Here is a 20,083-nt window from a genome sequence, read left to right as displayed (position 1 = left end):
TCCCCCGGTGCTGCCTGGTAGTGGCTTGTTGCTGTTGCCGGTGTAATCTTTTACCGTTCTCCGTAGTTAACTGCCCTTTTGCTACTTTTTTTCCTGTTTAAATTACTGGTTTAATTTGTTTCCTGATGAATGCTGGCTGATCGAATGGCATCAGGAATGGTCTTGGGAGACACACCCTCAAAGATTGGATTTGGGGGGTTGGTTTGGTGGTGCCTTTGGCATCAACCTCGCCAGTGGCAAATAAATGACGTCCATTTCTGACGTGTGCTGGCATGACAACCGCCGTTTCAGTGCACGATGAAACGTCTACTGCAGCAGATGCCTCTGGGTCCCTGGACTTGGGTTTCACATGACTTTTATGGCAGTGATGACGTCTGCAACCACTAGTGTGCAGTTGCTTGAGTGCTCACAGAAGGCAATGAGAAACTCGGACCCCGGAACTCAGCTCAGGTCACAGTCGGAGGACCAGAGAGCCCCGGGCCGGCTCTCATAGAATCATTTTGTGTAGCTACAGGGCTGGTGTTGTGGGAAATCAAAAAATATAACTATGCAAGTTGCAGAATTACATGGGTTGAATTCACAACCTTATTAAACTTTATCATGTAAAGTTAAAATATCAGCTGGGGAGGGTGAACCCCGAAACTTGGCATGCCAGCATCTGCCTGGACTCAGATGAAACTGAGAGTCTTAAAACTTCATGTTTCTCTAAACCTCCCTACCCACGGACATAATTTTTCTCCCGGGCTAGCCTGGAAGATCCTGAGATACTTCCCCTGAGATATTGCCTTGCAAAGAGATGCTCATGCTCAAGAACTTGTCTGTTGCCACCACACCCACAGCTGGAGTGCCAAATGGGGAACGCTGCAAGTTTTTCCTGCCACGTACTGGCTGAACTCTGGGGAGTATGTGTGGGAGTGTGTTTGAAGGCTGTGAGAGCCAGAGAACAGAATATAACACAAGGTTGAACTCAGTTCACTGATGTGGGTGCGCTTACTAGAGATTCTGGACTTAAAGGGTAACAGCTTCCTGGTTGGGATTTGACTAAAACTTGGACTCTGGTGGCCTGTATTTAATGAAGCTGAGATGCTGGAGCTTCCCTAGCACGAGGTGGAGGAAGAAATCAAAAACCCCGTCAGCATACAACACCACACACGGTTTCAACCTTTTTTCTTGCGATGAAAACTTTAATGCTCTAACCTCTAGTAACTTGCTGCTGTGCAGTGCAGTGTTATCACCTGTAGGTGCCGTGCTGCAGGGAACATCCCCGGGACTTAGCTCCTTTTTAACGCAAAGTTGCAAAGCTTTGACCATTTTCACCCATTTCAGCCACCTCCACCCTCACCCCCCACCTCTCACAACCACCAGCCTGTTTGTTCTCTGTATGAGTTCAGGTTTTGTTTATTTACTTCCACATGCAGCTGAGATTATACTGTATTTGTCTTTCTCTGTCTGAATTCTTTTGCTTAGGATAATTCCCTGAAGGCTCCTTCATATTACCGCAAATGACAAGATCTCCTTTTTTTGGATGTGTGTACACCTATCAATTACTTTCCTTATTCATCGACGGACACTCAGGTTGTTTTTGTGTACTGGTGTTGCAAGTAATGCTGCCGTGAAAGTGGAGTGTGGATATTGACTGGGCTGGCCAAAGAGTCCATTTGTGTTTTCCGGTAGATGGCTCCTGTAGCGCTTAATTGTCTTTAACTTCATTTGAAACAGCGCCTTAAAAGGCCCCTACACCATGATCAAGTGGCACTTATTCCAGGGATGCAAAGATGGTTCGGCATCCACAGATCAATCAGTGTGATGCACCCCATTAACAAAATGAAGGGCAAAAATATGATCATCTCAATAGGTACAGGGAAAACAATCAGCAAAATTCAACATCCATTATGAAAAAATTCAACAAAGTGGTACAGAGGGAATGTACCTCAACACAGCAAAGGCCTGTGCGACTGACCCACAGCTGACCTCACACTCAGTGCTGAAACACTGAAAGCTTTTCCACTGAGATGAGAGACCAGTGTGTCCCTCTCATCACTTCTACTAAACACAGGATTGGACGTTCTAGCCAGAGCAATTAGGGAACAGAAAATCATCAAATCAAAGAGAAAAGTAAAAGTCATGATTTGCAGATGACATGACATTATATATAGAAAACTCTAAAAACACTGAAAGTCTGTCAGAACTAATCAATTCGGCAAAATTGCAGGTTACAAAATCCACATGCAAAAATTAGTTGCATTTTATACACTGATAATGAATTAAATGAAAGAAAAATTAAGGAACGAACCCCATTTACAGTTGTATAAAAAAAATAATAAAATCCCTAGGAATAAACTTCACAGAGGTGAAGGACCTTTAACTGAAAATGGTAACACATGAATGCAAGAAACAGCCCTGGCTGGTATGGCTCAGTGGATTGCGCTCCAGCCCGCAAACCAAAAGGTCGCTGGGCCAGGGCCTCAGCTGGGGGCATGTGAGAGGCAGCAGACGGATGTTTCTCCTCCTCTCTTTCTACCTCCCTTCCCCCTTCTCTAAAAATATTTGCATCTGTGTTCATCAGAAATATCGGCCTGTAATTTCTGTTCCTTGTGTTGTGCTTGTCTGGTTTTGGTGAAGCTGGCCTCATGAAATGAGTTTGAAAAGGACTGGTATTCGTTCTTTATTTTAGTTAACTTATTTTTATTAAGTATTTCGGGGTGGCACTGGTTAATAAGACGACACAGGCTTCAAGTGTACATTTCTGTTCTGTATATTACTTTGTGTGTCCACCCCCCAAAGTTAAATTCTTTGAACGTTTGGTGGAATTCACCAGTGAAGCAACATTACTAGTGGTCAGTCTGTTCAGATTTTTTACTTTGTGATTCACCTGTGGTAGGTTTTATATTTCTAGGATTAATCCCTTTCTTCTGGTTTGTACAATTCGTGGCATACGAGTGCTCACGGCCGTCACTTAGAACCTTTGTATTTCTGTGCTATCATTGTAGCCTGTCTTTCTTCATCTTGGGTTTTATTCAAGTCCTCTCTTTTTTCTGTGAGTCTGGTTCAAGGTTTGTCAATTTTGTTTATCTTTTCAAAAACCAGCTCTTAATTTACCTTTTGTATTCTTAGTTTCTATTTCATTTATTTCTGCTTGGATCTTTGTTCTCTTTCCTTTCTTCTGTTAACTTTATGTTTAGTTGGTTCTTTTTCTAGTTCCTTAAAAGTAAAGTTAGGTTTTCTTTCCTTTTTGTAGGACATTTCTTGTTTCTTCGTGTAGGCATGTATTGCTACAGACTTCCCTTATTTAATAACTGCTTCTGCTGTACCCACAAGTTTTAGTTTATTGTGTTTCCATTTTCACTTGTTTCAAGGTGTTTTTTAAGTTTCTGTTTATTTTGTTGTTGTTGTTTCAAGGTATTTTAAAAAACAAATCCTTTTCCCCCTTTCTTTGGCTGTTTTTTGTTTTTGATTTTAGATTTTATTTATTTTGAGAGAGAAGAGAAGGGAGGGAGGGAGAGACATCGACGTGTGGTTGCCTCTTGCACGCCCCCTACTGGGGACCTGGCCCACAACTCAGGCACATGCAGGCACATGCCCTGACTGGGAATGGAACTGATGACCCTTTGCTATGGAGGCCTGTGCTCAATCCACTGAGCCACACCAGCCAGGGGCATTTTTGAAAAAATTTTGACTTATTGGTTTTTCAGAAGCATGTTGTTTAATCTCATGTTTGTGAATTTTCCAGTTTTCTTCTTGGAGCTGATTTCTAGTTCCATTCCATTGTAAGTTGGAAATAATGTTTGATATGATTTCAATCTTAAATTTATTGAGACTTGTTTTGTGGGCTAACATATGGTCTGTCCTGGGTAATATTCTATGTGCGCTTGAGAAGAATGTATATTTTGTTGCATTTTATCCGTTAGGTTCACTGGGTCTAGCTTGTCATTTAAAACCAGTGTTTCCTTGTTTTCTGTCTGGATGATTTATCCATTAATGAAAGTGAGGTATTAGCCCTGGCTGGTGTAGCTCAGTGGATTGAGTGTGGGCTGTGAACCAAAGGGTCTCCAGTTCGATTCCCAGTCAGGGCACATGCCTGGGTTGCAGGCCAGGTCCTCAGTGGGGGACACATGAGAGGCAACCACGCACTGATGTTTCTCTCTTTCTCCCTCCCTTCCCCACTCTCTAAAAATAAATAAATAGACATCTTTTTTTAAAAAGTGAGGTGTTAAAGGCCCCTAGTATTATTGTATTGCTATGTATTTCTCCCTTTAGGTCTGTTAGTATTTGTTACACATATATGTAGGTTCCTCTATGGTGGGTGCATTTTTGTTTTATATGTTGGGTTGGCCAAAAAGTCTGTGACTTTTTTTTGCATAAAATAAAAGACACATTTTTTCATTTTCACCCATAACTTTATTGATCTGGATATTCTGAGCATGTCGGCTGTGTCCTGCTGTTGGCTTCCAGTGGGCAGAGGCCAGGGTGCTGCTAAACATCTTCCAGTGCACAAGACGGCCCCACAGCAAAGAATGATTTGGCCACGATGTCCATAGGAGCAAGGACTTCACAAACCACTCTGACACATTCAGTCAGTCACAGCACCTTCTCCATACACCGCACAGATCCTTTTTTGCATTTCAGTTGCATTGTTACTTTTCTTGAAATAGTAAAGCATGATATGTTGAAAATGTTGTGTTTTCTTCCCGTCTTCAATATTAAAACGGCTGCACAAAAATTCACCAATTTTGGTGAGTGTTTTTAATGCACGCTGACATGACAGCTGTCACAGGACAACCTAACAAAATTATTTTGAATGAAGTTAAAGACAACTAAACACTAGGGGATCCATCCCACAGAAAAAAAAGTAATGGACTTTTTGGCCAACCCAATGTCTAGAGCTTATTTAATTCCTTTCTTTGACTCTTATTATACACTGTGTCTTAATATCTGTTTTGTCTGATACAAGTATTCCTAACCCAGCTTTCTACTGGTTCCATTTTCGTTAAATATCTTTTTCCATCTGTTCACGTTAATCTGTGTGTGCCCTTATTTCTGAAGTGGATGAGTCCCTTGTGGGCAGCATGTAGGTGGGTCTTGTTTTTTAAATTCATTCAGCCACCCTGTGCCTTTTGATTGGAAAATTTAGTTCATTTTCATTTAAATAATTATTTTTTAATTTAAGTAATTATTGATGGATATATACTTATTGCCATTGTATCGTCTTCTGACTGTTCGTTTCTTCCTTTCTTGCTCTCTTCCTTTGTGTTCATGATTTTCTGTAGTGGTGGCGCACTTAGGATACTTCTCTTTCTCTTTCTCCTTGTCCTTCGTGCGCCTACTGTAGGTCTTCGCTTTGTGGTTACATGAGGCTTACATTAAAAAGGTATTTTTTAAAAACATGTTTATGACGGTCCATCTTAAGTTCACAGCTTCCATCTTAAGTTGACAGCTTAAGTTGGACCACATTCTAAAGCTCTACATTTTTCTCTCCCCACCCCTTGTTTAATGTTCTGTTGTCCCATTTTACAGCTTATTTTGTTTATCGATTAACAAATTAGTACTTATTTTTACTACATTTATCTTTTAACCTTCATACTAACTTTATGTGATTAAGTCATCCTCTTAACAACATCAGGTTATTCTGAATTTTACCCTGTGTTTACCTTTACCAGTGAGATTTGTGTTGTCAGAAGTCTCCTGTGACGAATCAGCACCCTTTCATTGCAGCCTAAAGCCACCCCTTTAACATTTCCCGTGATGCCAGTCTGGCGGTGATGGAGTCCTTTAGCTTTTGTTGGAAACCTTCTAACTTCTCTTTTAGTTATGAAGAACAGCTTTCCCCGGTACAGCATGTTTGATTGGGAATCTCCTCCAGCATTTTGAATATATTGGGCCGTGCTCTTCTGCCCTGAAACATGTCCACTGAAAACCTGCTAGAATTCTAATGGGGGTTCCAGGCATGTAACAAGTTGTTTTTATTCTACTGCTTTTGAGGTTCTTTGTCATTAACTTTAGGCGCTTCAATTATATAATGCGTCTTGTCGTGGGCCTCTTGAGGCTTATCTTAGTTGGAACTCTCTGGGCTTGTGGATCTGTTTTCTTCTCAAGTTATGGAAGTTGGTTGTCATTTCTGCTTCCTTCTCTCTCTGTTCGCCTCCTGGGACCTCTGTACTGCGAATAATGGTCTATCTGATGGTGTTCCAGAAGCCCCTCGAGCTATCTTCACTCTTTATGCTTTATTATTTTGGCTGCTCTGATTGGGTGAGTTCCACGGCCCATGTTTAAGTGCACTGGTCTGTCCACGGCTCCAGTTAGTCTGCTGCTGACTCCTCCGGCGTGGTCGCCAGTCCGCTCACTGTGCCCTTGAGCTCCGTGGCCTGTGTTTGGTGCTTTCTTACATTTCCTGTCTCTGTAGACATTCTCACTTTGTTCATCATTCACTTGTTCCCCTGAGCTTGATGAGCACCTTTATGATCATTATTTTGAATTCTTTATCAGGAAATCACTTACCGGCCTTTTATTAACTCCTTGTTTCTAAGTATTATTTTGTTCTTTCACTCGGGCCATACTCCTCTGTTTCTTCATTCTGCTTGACTCTGTGTGTTGGTCTCTGTGCCTCAGATAAAACAGCGCCTCTCCCCCTCCAGGAGTTTCCTCATGTAGGAGATGAGCCTTACCACCCAACCCCACCCGAGCTCCTGGTTGTCTCTCAAAACCTTGCGTCTGCCCAAGCAGCCTGCTTTATTCTTCATGGCTCCCAGTAGGTGAGGGTGTGCCAACAGCTGCTAGTGCCCCTCAAGGCTGGGGCAGGGGGTGGGCGGCGGGATCTTAGTCAGCACCTGGATGCAGGTTGATTGGAAGCCAGGTCCTCAGGCAGCTGCGTTGAGAGCATGCACATACACCTTTTTCGGGGGAGGACTGTGACACGGGCATTGCCGTCTGCTTCCTCTGCACTCGGTGCTGGGGTGACAGCCAGTCCACTGTCCCTTCCTGCTGGATCTGTGAACACAAGCCCCGCTAGCCACCGGAACCAGACTGTTAGGGATGAGTCTGCTGGGCTGCTAGTCCGTGGCTACTAGCCATGAAAGCTGAAGTGCTGTCTGGAGACATACACAGCCTGAGGCAGGGAGGGAGAGGGTGCCAAGATGCCTCTCCCCCCATTTCTGGAGAGAATTGCAGTTGGCCGCTGGAAGAGTTTGAATTAGAAGCCTGCCCCCAGGCCACAGCTGTGAGGAGAAACGAACGGGCCTCTTTCGTAGACTAGGGGGAGTTTCAGTCTGCTGCCTCCGCACTGCAGTGCGTGTGTCCTGGTGGCGGCAGCCGGTCACGAACTGTGTCTCTGTTTGTTCCAGTGCTGTGGAACCCGTTAGCAGAATTGCAAAACCCAGGGCACCAGCAGGTACCAAAGTTCCTTTTTAGGAGGTGCTGGGGACTGGCAGCGAGGCCGAGGGAGGGTATGAGGATGGTGCTCACTCTGAGATGTCTGGACAGGACTGTAGTGGTCCCGTAGATAAGGCCTGTCCCTCTGGCTGCAGCCGGGAAGATACACAAATAGGCCTTTTTCATAGAAAGACTGAGGGTGTGTCTCAGTCTTCTGTCCCCTGGAGGTGCTAGTTAAGAATTGTCGTTCTGTAACAGTGTGGGACCCATGACTGGAAGCCCTGCTGGCCACCTGAGCCAGTGGGGAAAGCGTTGTCGCCTACGCGGCACTCAACCTGGGTCACTAGAGGAGTGCACACGCTCCTCTCTGCAAGGCAGCAGCAGCCGAGAGCGGAGGGAGAGCCGGAAGACAGTGCCCACTGAGTTCTCTGGAAAGGGTTACCGTCGGCCCTCAGAGGTGCGATGCATTAGCAGCCTGCCCCTCGGTGCAGATGAGCCCTTAGGTCTCTCACACTGAAAGAATGGGCATTTCAGTCTGTTGGCTTCTCTGGGATTAGGGACGCTTTTCTTCGCTCGTTACACTCCCGTGGGACCTGGAGCATGAGCCCCAGGCCACTACAGCTATGTGATAAGGGGTGTTCCCCAGGTGGCAGCCACAAAATCAGGGTGCCAGACCAAGCACGCAGGCTCCTTTCTGGAAGATACCCGTGACCTGGGATAAGGTGGAGGGAGAGAGGGCGAAAATGGCACCAGGTGGTCTCTGTCTTTGAAGAGTATTTCAGTAGGTCCTAGAGGTGTGTTGAATTATGGCCCACCAGCTTCGAGATAAGCACAACGGCCTCTTCCACACAAAGTGAGCACTTTTCAGTTGGCTACCTAGGTGCTGGGCCCCGGGGCAGGGGAGTCCGCTGGAGCCCGCGCCCTGCCAGAACTGTTTCTCAGGTCGCTCTGGGCTCGCGGGCCTCCTGGATGCAACCCCACTGGCTTTCAGAGCAAGGTATTTGGGGGACTCCTCCCTCAGGGAGGAGCCAGGAGTTGTGCATTCCCTCCTTGATTGTGGGCCATCACACCAGGGTTGGGGGTTCACAGTGATTGCACTGCAGCCTCTCCTCCCATTTTGTTGTGGGGTTTTTCTTCATTGGCCCAATGTGTAGGGGTTGCTCGTTTTGGGTTTCTTTCTGGGGAAATTGTTCTGTGTGTAGTTGGAGGTTAGGTGTGGCCGTGGGGAAGACCTGAGATCAGGGTCCTGTAATGTCACCATCTTGAGCCAGAACACTCCTGACTCACTTTTGATTGATGGTACTTATAGGTATAGGACCTGGAGGCTTTATCAAGCTCATTTAATTAATGGGGGGGGTAATAAATATCCTCTCCTCCCTGTTGTATCACCTCTGGTTGTCATCTTGAGTGATGAGTGAATTTAGGTATTGCTACCTTGGTTCATCATTATAAAACTCCCAATTTGCTCAGATTTGTGATTTCATTAGTTGTGAAATGGTTTGCTTTGATCATTTCTTCTGTACTAATTCCCTGGAATTACTCTATAGAGTTTTTCCTCAGTGTGTTATCAGACAGGGGCCTGGCCCTGAGGTCAGCTGCAGTGTGTGGCTTCTGGACTGTAGATTTCACATGAGTTTGAAGACCATGAGAAGCGTTTATTAAGGTTGGGGGATGGCAGGACAAGGAAGGGCTTAGCATAGAAGAAGCAACAGGAGAGCCTGGGCTGGGCTGCTTTGACTCACTGGGAGGTCAGAAAAGGGGGCCTTGGGGACAGGTTCAGGGGATCAGGACAGGCTGCCGGCTGCCTTAGAGTTTAGGAGACACGTGCCTCTGGGGGAACAAGTGGGGAAGATGAGGGCTCTTGAGGCTTTTCTCTGTCTCGTGCAGGCGAGAATCTTAGGGAAGGTCTCAGGAGGGTCTCCGTAGAATATTCATCAGCTCTCCAGGTGAGCTTTTAGGGTCCTGACCTCCACTGGTTGGTCAGAGGCAGGGCAGGGGGTCTTTAGTCGTTACAGTTGGTTCTGGTGACGCCCGCCTGGTTTTGCTGCTTTTCTGGACCTGGAGCTGAAACACAACTGAGGCCTAGATGCTGTCTCCAGGGAGGTGACCACGACAGGTTGTGAAGTGCTCAGCCATTGCGTCCAGCTCTCTGCCTCAGTTTCCCTATTCCACTCGCCAAGAAATTTTCCTCGCTCTTTACTGTCCTGTCTCTCAGGTCATCCTGAAGTGCAGTTCACACTGATAGGACGATTGCTTCTCTCCTTTAGCAGTTTCTATTGCTTAAAAAGTTTTAACATTCTTTTATGGCTTGAAAAAGGTCTCAGATAACTGTACATGGTGTTTCTTCCCATAAATACCTCACAAACTTAGAACACTTGCTAATTTTGACAGCAGATTCCCAAGTGCCAAGCAAGCATGCGACGGCTCCCCCGATGCGCTAACACTGCTCATGGTGGGGAACGAAGACCTGGGCGCCCAGCGGACTGACAGGTCTGGGCTCACGGGGGTTCAGGGCCGTCGGCCGGGATCCACACACTGCGGCCCACTGCACGCTTTGGTCTCAAGTCCTGTGTGTCTGAACATCTTTTAAAAAAATCTTCACTTGAGGGTATTTTTTGGTTTTATAGAGACGAAGGGAGAGTGAGAAAAAGAGAAAGGCAACCATCGATTGGTTGCCCCTCTTGTGCACCCCAACCAGGGACCAAACCCACAATCTTTTGGTGTCTGGGATGACGCTCCAACTAACTGAGCCACCCAGCCAGGGCCAAACTTTTAAAAAATGAAAGTTTATTGAGATAATTGTAAATTAGCATACAGTCTTAGAAATACAGTGACCCCATCCAGTTTCCCCAGCTGTAACCTCTTGTGAACCCACACGGCACACGACAGCCAGGACGCCGACATCCCCGAGGTCCCGATACAGCAAGTCGGGGCCTCTCCCTGCGCGCTGGATATGCAGCCCCACTCACAAACTGTTCAGTGAAGCCACTTCTATCTTCAAGTTTATATAAAAAAGCAAGCTACCAACAGTTCCATCACAAGAGTCCCTCATAGTTTTATAGGCACACCAGCCCCATGCAGCTCATTTTGAATGCTGCTGCCATGGTCTGTTCAGGCTGCATGTACCTTATGCCCAACACGGAGCAAGGCCTGGCCCTGGGGTGGGGGTGGGGGGCTTGAGGGCAGGCCAGGCCTCCTGCCCAGGCGCTGAGGGGCTGGCCGAGTCTGCACGGGGCTACCCTGCTCTTCCTGCATTTACTTTTTCCTACTTTAATTTTTTATGTTCAACTAGTTAGTTTCAGGTGTACAACCCAGTGATTAGACACATAGCTTACTAAGTGACCACCCAGATGAATCTAGTACCCACCTGACATCATAGTTCTTACAGTATCGACTGTATTTCCTATACCATACTGTATATCCCTGTGACTATTCTGGAACTACCAACTTGTACATTTTAATCCCTTCACCTTTTTCACCCATTCCCCCACCGCCAGGCCCCCAGTATGGGGTGTGCAGGAAGCAGCCACACATTGGTGTTTCTCACCTTTCCCCACTCTCTAAAAGTAAATAAGTAAAATCTCTAAAAAAAAAAAAGTCCTGGCCAAGAAAGCTTAAAATGCTTAGTATCTGAGAAAAAGTTCGCCAAACTCTGATATGATACAGTATGTATTAAAGCACCTCTGGGTGAAGGCTGGAGGGGAAGTCTCAGATCTGAATTCTAAAACTGAGCTCTATCCTAAAAATGCACACATACAAAATCGTGCCCGAGTCCATATCCAGGTGTTATGGCCCTGGGTTGACCTTTGCACTACGACATGGTATGAACCTGTTGAGCTGCCGTAAAACACCAGACTGGGCGGCTTAAACAACAGTAACGCCCCACAGTTCTGGAGGCTAGAGGGCAAGGTACTGGCTGGGTGGTGTCTTTCTTCAAGGCCCTGTGACCTAACACAGTCACACTGGGAGTCAGGACTTCAACGTGTGTGTTAGGGAAGGGAGGAGACACACTATGCAGCCCGTGACACCATAAATACACTGAAGACCCCACCTCTTTGACACTTGAGAGCACGTGGTCCGAGTCATGTGTTCCTGAATCCCCGGCAGCACCTCACAGGCTGAGGCGTCACCCTTTGTTGAGTTAATGAGTGTCGGTGAGCTTAGACTACAGTGTAAAGAAATTCATGGAGGAATATAAAGTGCTAATGTATCACAGGTTAAAATACTATAGCAATTCTGAGGAGAAACTAGGAGTTAGGATAATCAAAGGAAGTCTTTTTTTCCCTCTCCTTTTTAAATGAGAGAACTATCTACCCTTGAAATGATTTGCATGCAGGAAGGCCTTGCTGGCATCAGGGTTTTTCCAGCCCCAGTCGAGGGCAGAATCGGGATGGTCCATGCAGGGTGCGGACGGATTCTGGACTCAGAGGAGCTGAGATCATGAGCCTTCAAACTGTAAACTGTGTGTCAATAAGACAAGCTGGGAAAATGGTAATTTTAGCAGGAAATGATACATTAGGTAATTTTATTTTGGATAGAAAAAGGATAACATTTATCAGTGTGTTCATCAAGAAGTTTTGAGGAGTGTTAACTACGTCAAAGAATTTTTAATTGGTGAGATTCATGGAAATGTACTGCAAACTGTCTGTGAAATGACCCCGCTGACACTAAATGGCTCTGATGAAACCAGGCCCACGAGGGTTTCTGTTGGGCAAAGCTGTGCAGGAATCTGTACTGTCCTAAACTGTGAATTAGCTCAAACCTAAATGCATTCAGGAGCCAATTCTTTACTGCCCACCTGAGGAGATTTTATATAAATATACGTACATGCTAAAAGAACAAATGAGGGAGAAAGATCCACCAGTTGCCTCCTGTACATGCCTAGACCAGGGCAAGGGGCCAACTCTTGAGCAGCAGGGAGAACCCTACTCTTTCCAGGATTTCTGTCTAGGTCAGTGATTTGCAGCCAGTGTGTTGTAGGACTTTTAAACACCTATTTAACACCAGGGACACCAACCTCTTTTCCTCAGATTTGGGGGGCGGGGGAGGGAAGACACCAGCCAACATAAAAGATGTCCAATGTGAACAAATTAAAATTATGTATTTTTTTGGTCAGTGGAAAAAATTTTTTGTGTGCCGCAGTTTTAGTAATTAGTTTATGTGTGCCATGAGATGAAAGAGGTTGAAAATCACTGGCCTAGGATAAGAACCTGGATCCTTCACTGTCTGAATATGCCTTTCAAAGGAAGAGTTATTGGAATTGAACAAATTACGGTTCTGATTTTGACCTGTGCCTTAAACACAAGGAGGTAGCTGTATACTTGGGAGCCTATGGCAATGCACGCAGTAGCTGGTAATAAAGGCCGATGCAACTTTGTGGTTCTAATAAGGTTTGTGTTAACCCAATCGAACAATATTCTAAGTAAGTAAATAAAAAACACCAGAAACATAACTAGCAACATTTGCCTGTTAAGTAGTTTTACAATTGTTGCTTCAACAAGAGAATGAATGCCAGAACACTTTTCAAGAACTTACCTACCTTAAAACTAGTCTGAGTCACTACTTTTATTCTTTATTGTCTTTATTCCCCAAGTCTGGCACCCAGACCTAGCACACATCATGGAGGTCTGTACACATACACATACACATATACACGCACGTTTTAAGTTTAAAGCCTCAGTCTTCGTTAAACCCTGTGCTCAGGCTCCTGTTAAAAAGAGGTAAACTGGTGAGAAGTTAAAAATCAGGGAAAACATAAATAAATTCCAATTGACAGCTTCCTTGTTCTGAATTAAAGCACACATTTTAAGGCAAAATCCATCACCTTGCTAATAAAACTCCCACTAAGTGCTAGCCTCAGATATTTACAAGAGAATACATACATACAAAGCCTCCTGCACACGTCAGGCAGTCTAACAGCAAGTCAGCCAAGGGGCTGTTTCTTCTTCCAGGTAGCTCTCCATTCAGGGACAGTTAATATTTCACTGATTAAAATTTCAGGTGTTAAAAAAAACTAACTTCAAGCAGAGTCATCATTATACTCTGAAGCTAAATTCTTCAAGTACTTGTCTCTACATTATTACACAAATCCATCACAGTAAGAGGCTATTAGTTTAAAAACATCTACTGTTTGGTAACTCGGAGTAGATCTGATTAGTGCACTCTAGGTCGTTTGGTATTATTTTTCTCTGTGGGAGCTTTTCTCTTTTGTGACAATCCAGACCCAGGCTCCTTATTATTCTGAAGAAATGAAACAGCTTCTGGTAGACAGTAATTTTCTACTCGAGGAGGGGTTTCCTATGGAAGAGGGAAAAAAATCTTACATTATTCATTTTTTCAGATTTCAAACTGTTAAATGATCAGCCAATATATTCCTTTACTCTTTTTGACCACAGGAACTTTAAAAGGAAAATGTAAATTCATTCCTTGGTCCCTGCAAAGAAAACACCTGTCTTTTAAGGCATGCCTTTTGTCACCTGTCACCCTCGGTGACCAGGCCCTGTGTGACAATTTAGCTCCTATCAGAAAAAGGAGCTCAGGCAGACCAGGGCTGGCTCAGACCTTAACAATGGTTTTATCTGTAAAATACGGGTTTAATAAAGAATACAGAAAATGCGAAAAAATACAGTTATCGAGTGCGAGCAGTATATGCTTATTAAATTTTTGAAAAAAACTTTTTACTGAATTTTTACTTGATCTTTAAACACGCAAGAGGTGTTTTTCCCCATTTAGATAGAATAAAAAGGTTAAGTAACACAATGTTACACACAACTACCCAGGTGCAAAGCCAAAATTCACATCCTCCTCTAACTCCAAAGCCCGCACGTCTCCCCCAGAGAACAGACGGCCACGACAGCACCGCACACTCCTCCAGGCCCCTGTCCCCGACACACATTCTAACCCTGAGAAGGGAGCGAAAGGCAGAGAGCGATCACTTCTGGGGTCGAGAAGGAAGATACAACTGGGGAGGTGCCACAGGAAATGCCTCTGGGTGTCACATGCTTCTGTTTCTTGACCCGGGCACCCAGAAGACATTTTGCTGTTCTTTAACCAGAACATATGTTTTATGTTCTTATACGTAAGAAAAAAAGTGACACGAGCATGCGAGTACAGAACGCTGTGCCCAGCACAACACAGGCAATTGCTGACAACCAGTTTTTACCTTGGGCGGCAGCTGTACACCTGAGACGATCAGGAATGGCGGGCAGATTTAGCGCGCCCCACTGCGCTATGACAGAGCCTTCACATTTATGTTGTAGGCATTCTTTCCTTTAAACCCAGAACAACTCCCCAACACAAGCAGCAAAAACCACGCAGACAGGCTGAGCTCTCGCTTCCCTGTGTTTCTGCCATTCTGTTCAAAAGCTTTCACAGTAAAGACGTTCATGATCATGTGTTATACCCTGCTTATTCCGGATGGCCTGTTAGGCACTCTGGAGTCAGAAGACATTTCCTTGCCCATTCAAATCGTACAACATGGGCCACGCACTACACAAGTGTGGTGAGCTCCATATAGGAAATGCTTGATTTATCTTAGCATCTACCACCCGGGTTCACTATGTATCAATGCAAATGGGCAAGAAAACTAAAGAAGAACCCCTGGGTAAATGGTTCTCCTTGGACTCTTAGAATCTATTTCTGCTTTCTTCATATTCCACCATCTAAAATGAGGCACCTAGATTTTTATACCTAGCTCATATTTAAATGTTTACAAGCTAAATATGTTTAAATATGTGTTATTTTAAAAAAGGAACTGAAAGGGGTTAAAGAGTGTCACAGGAGACCAACACGGTATCAGTAACCAGCTGAGGGTTCTGGTGTGCAGTCACTGCTCCATGCACATCAGCAGATCTTGGCAATGAGGAATTCAAGGAGAGAATCTTACAAACCTGCGTAAGGTAATCAGCAATGTATTCTGTTTTCAAGCAGTACACATTCTGGGCAACAGCTTCTGCTATATTAACTCCTGTGTCATCAGGTTTCAGTTTATTTCCGTCAGAAAAGAGGTGAGTGGCTTCTTTCAATAAAGGCACAGAATGACCAGGTAGCACCTAATAAAAAAGCGAGCAGCATCATGGTGTGTCAGCATCTCAAAGTAACTCCACTGTACAATCTGTAAATAAGGATTACTATCTCACAAAGTACAGACGATCAGAACCAGATCGCAGCAACCTTGGTTAGAGAATAATCCACGTCAAAAACTCAGTAAGTAGATGCAACACAAACCTTAGCTCCTCCGGACTGAAGCAGACGTTTGAATCCTGCTTCTCGGGACGGATTAGCAACATGTAAAATAACCTTCCACCCGCTAAATGCTCCCTAAAAAAAAAAAAAAATTGTGAAATTACTTGGAAGATAAATGACAGAACAACACAGATAACATTTATATCTGTAAATGTAGCTTCGTGTCAATAAATAATCTTTACTTCTGCCACAATGGCAGTCACCTCTGGTCAGGATACTTCGAAGCACGTAGCATGTCTGGCACACAGTACGTAAATACTTAATGAAGGAAAATAATTTAATGAATAGGCAAATCGAACAACAGGTTGCTTTGTTTTAGTCATTTCTAGTATTTTTTTCTTACAGTTAATCAAGGGTAGAGCCTAAAGCACAGCTTTTTAGATTAGATGAAGTCTCCTTTATATTTTTCTTGAAAATACTTGCAAGCTGAAACCTATAGGGGAACTGCTCTAAAGGGAAGGGAGTCAAGGCTAATGAGGACGCAGAGCAGCCGAGAGCTCAGAACACAGCCAAGATTGTGGGGTTTCTGTGAGCCATGGGCCTCTTTACAGTCTGGGGAAACCTACGGACCTGTTCTCTGAATTTTGTTTTAAAAAGATATGTTGTTTGTTGTGTAATTTCTATACCATATAAAGAGGCTTTAAATGTTCAAAATAAAATATAAAGGATTACATAGAAAATAATTTTACTGAAAACTATAAAATTGTTTAAAATATAATAGATGTGCTTGAAAAGGAGCAGCGAGTCGAATAATTACTATAATTTTTAAGTAGTAAACGTAAACACTTCAAGATATAATCATAATGCAAAGCAAAAATATTTTTTCTCTTGGGGCAAAGTCACAGTAACACTACTAATAGTGTTATGATTTGTTGCCTAGACTTATAATTAGAGGAAATGCTAACTTTTAATAGATGAGGAAGAAATGCATCCTTATTTTTACTAATCTGAAGTGTGAAGACTAGACTCAGGAAGGCTCTAAACTTCTTTGTGAGCGTCTGTGGGCCCCAGGTGAAGAGCCCCTGAAGCTAGATGCTGAGAGGGTTCTTTGGGAGAAATACACCGCGGGTCACCTCTACATGTAAACTATTTTAAAAAACTATCAACACTGCCCTGACTGCTGTGGCTTGGTTGGGAGTTGTCCCACAAAACGGAAGGTGGCTGGTTTGGTCCCTGGTCGGAAGGCATGCTAGAGGCAACCAATACATGTTTCTCTCCCTTTCTCCTCTATTCCCCTCTCTCTAAAAATAAATGTTGATATTTTTTAGATTTTATTTATTTATCTTTAGAGAGGAAGAGGAAGGAGAGGAGAGAAATATCAATGTATGGTTGCCTCTCATGGGTCCCCTGCTGGGACTTGGCCTGCAACCCAGGCGTGTGCCCTGACTGGGAATCAAACTGCAATCGTGCGGTTCGCAGGCCTGTGCTCAATCCACTGAGCTACACCAGCCAGGGCTATGTATATCTTACTTTCAATCACAATTAGAAAAACTAGGAATTAACATTAAGCTCAATTTAGAATGCTCAATCAGGTGTTAAAATACAAATAGAGCCCTGGCTGGTGTAGCTCAGTGGATTGAGCGCGAGCCTGAGAACATGATCACGGTTCGATTCCCAGTCAAGGCACATGCCTAGGTTGCAGGCCAGTTCCCAGCAGGGGACTCCTGAGAGGCAACCATACATTGATATTTCTCTCCTTCCCTTCCTCTCTAAAGATAAATAAATAAAATATTAAAAAAAATACAAATAGAATTATTCTGTCGAGCACATTCTCTTTAATAAAAAAAACCTCCTTAGTCTGAAACAGCCGTGACACCGCGTGCCCTTTACACCACCCACCCAGACACGTTTTCATACCTCAGCAACGCCCGCCTCCTGGGTTTGCTGGATTCTCTTCCTCCATCTCATTGCTGCAAGGGCTAGCTGCCGCTGCTGCGCGCTGATTCCGGTCAGAGCATCCAGGATGGAACTGCTTCCCCACTCGTAGTCTTCTTCCTAGGGAATCGGTCCCACAAACTGCTTAGTTCCCACAACAGTCCTCAAGGAGTTCACAGTCTAGCAAGAGTTAAAAACTATACACTCAATTGTCATAAACTGCATAAGAAAGCACCACTTTATGAACATGGAGGAAATGCAGATTAATTTGGCTTTATAGGAGAGCAAAGTATATGGCTTTTAATTAGAAATAAAAAAATACTGGGTACATTTCCAGGAACCAGAGGTCACCATAACAGCAGGCAATGTTTAGATTGCTGGGCTTTCCCACTGGGAGAACTTCAGAGCAGGACACGGTCTCTAACAGCCTGAGTCCACAGAAGAGGTTCCGAAGGCCTTTTGATTAAAATCTTCAAAAAGTACATTATAGATATAACCGTGAAAGTCATTTAGGAACCAAATATTTCAAATAATTAGTTTAATATTTATTAGCTAACAGTAAAGAAAAAAAGCTTACAGTGAGATCTTAATATTTGCTAATGTTATTTCCATTAAAAAACATTCAAATCAAAATGACGTAACTAGAAATCTGGGTAATAGCTAATCTTTTTTTTTGCTTTAACTGTTAACGTGGACCTTACAAAACTGGTATATACTAACTGGTCATATTTGTTAGTGTCGATTACACGGCTGGTCTGTGTGTGTGCTGGAGTCAATTACTAAGACGTTCACTTTTAGAGAAAAGTGACCCTTCATGTAAATTTGAACACGCACCGGCACGAAGCGCCCAGCAGTCCTGCAAGCTTCGAGGTAGGAGCGGTGAAGCACCCACTTCCCCGCCGCCAGGGAGGCCAGATACTTCTCGTTGCGCAGCGGGTGTCCCACCACGATGTGTGTGCAGCTGGGGTCGAAGGCCTGCTTCTCTATTACCGAGCCACCTGGAGGGAGAGAAGTTGGGAATTTCCTCATTCAGCCACAGAGCCATTATCAGATCTAAAACAATGAACACAAATTCTTTGCGCTTTCAATACTAAATCCTTGTTCAAATTTTCCTGCTTCCACTGGGGTCTGTTACAATTAAGGTTTAAAAAAGAGTAATATAAACGAGGGTTGCATATTGCAGCCAGCGGTTCCATTTCTTAGGTTTCCACCACCCTCAGCTCTTTTAAGTACTAAATACAGATAACCACAGAGATGGATTTGAAGCAGGGCATCTACAGACTAAAAGCAGAAAAAAACTTCTTGTGAGGGGAAATAAGATCAGCTGACCAACAGAGAAGCTTGGAAGGAAACACACACACACACTAGAGGCAGAGATACAGCAGCAGGCAGGAGCTGAAACCCCTCAGACACAAATGTATGAAGCCTGACTCTGAGGGAAGAAAGAAAATATAAGTATATAAGCTTATGCAAAGTGTGGTGTTGATTTATACTCTCGAGTTAGACTACTGGTTAGGTGGAGATGCATGAAGGACTTTCTGAGATTTTAAACATAACATTCGAACTCGTGGCTACAGAGATGACTAGCAACAGCAGCAATACTTTTTGAGCACTTACTATATATAGGCCAGGAACTGTTGAAAGTACTCAAGATTATTAACTCAGTCCTCACAGCTTTATGAAGTTACTATTATTATCTGCAATTTACATGTGGGGACACAGAGTAACTCACCCGGGATCACTGAGGCAACAAAAGAACAATAATGTTAAAGTTTCATATTAGTATCAGTATCATTCTATATTATTGTCTGTATCAAATTTACTGTGAAGGTTGATTTATGTGTATCAGTTCACCAGTGGCTTCATTCATGAAGTGAAGGGCTCCTTTACATTCTGCACCAGGAACCCTGTGGTCACAGACTCAATTCCAGCACAGTCTATACTCAGGTGCCCCTGTTCTGTGTCCTCTTCTAGACAATTTTCTGCCAGTTGCTATTATTCTCACCCAGAGTTTGGAGAGATGGAACCACCTACAGAAGACAGACACTTGAACGTTCCATTTTGGTGAGCTCTGGATAAAGCTTCACAATCCTGATTTATAATTCCATCTACTTTAACAGGCAACTGGGAACAAAATGTTCCAGTTGAATAGAGTTTCCTAGAAATAGTTTCTCAAGTGTACAACTGTATCTGACAGAAATCTTTTTTAAAAAAGATTTTGTTTTGTTTTTAGAGAGAGGGGAAGGAAGGGAGAAAGAAAGGGATAGAAACATCAATTGGTTGCCTCTCACCAGCAACCAATCAGGGACCTGGCCCACAACCCAGGCATGTGCCCTGACTGAGAATTGAACCAGTGACTTTTCTGTCTGTAGGATGACACCCAACCCACTGAGCCATACCAGTCAGGGCTGATGGAAATCTTTAAAAAGCATATATCATGGCTCACCACCACATCCTTAAAAGGACAGATAGCGCCAGCTTACCTTTCCAGTGTGCTGCTTCTAGGAGTGATGTCACACTAAGGGCCCGACAACTAGTGCAGTAAGAATAATGCCACATACCTTCAGCTTCATGATTTGGTCCAAGGCTTCATCAATGA

At 44.0% G+C, this 20,083-nt stretch overlaps 1 protein-coding gene across 6 annotated transcripts in view; it reads right to left on the bottom strand.

Moving 5' to 3' along the window:
• Positions 1-10,130: 10,130 nt before the first annotated feature.
• The window catches only part of TOPBP1 (DNA topoisomerase II binding protein 1), a 60,919-nt gene continuing 50,966 nt past the window's right edge, over positions 10,131-20,083 (bottom strand). For all 6 annotated transcript variants that reach the window (XM_037143872.2, XM_053669025.1, XM_053669024.1 and 3 more), the window contains 5 exons: positions 18,319-18,482; positions 17,467-17,604; positions 15,592-15,684; positions 15,255-15,416; positions 10,131-13,662 (listed from right to left, as the gene is read on the bottom strand). In XM_037143872.2, the coding sequence (XP_036999767.2) occupies positions 13,519-13,662; positions 15,255-15,416; positions 15,592-15,684; positions 17,467-17,604; positions 18,319-18,482 (701 nt within the window). In that variant the 3' untranslated portion in view covers positions 10,131-13,518. The remainder of the gene's footprint in view (positions 13,663-15,254; positions 15,417-15,591; positions 15,685-17,466; positions 17,605-18,318; positions 18,483-20,083) is intronic.

This window comes from Artibeus jamaicensis, unplaced genomic scaffold (assembly GCF_021234435.1).
Source record: "Artibeus jamaicensis isolate MK-2021 breed Jamaican fruit bat unplaced genomic scaffold, CSHL_Jam_final contig_519, whole genome shotgun sequence".
NCBI lineage: Eukaryota > Metazoa > Chordata > Mammalia > Chiroptera > Phyllostomidae > Artibeus > Artibeus jamaicensis.
This window is presented reverse-complemented; position numbering and strand designations above follow the sequence as displayed.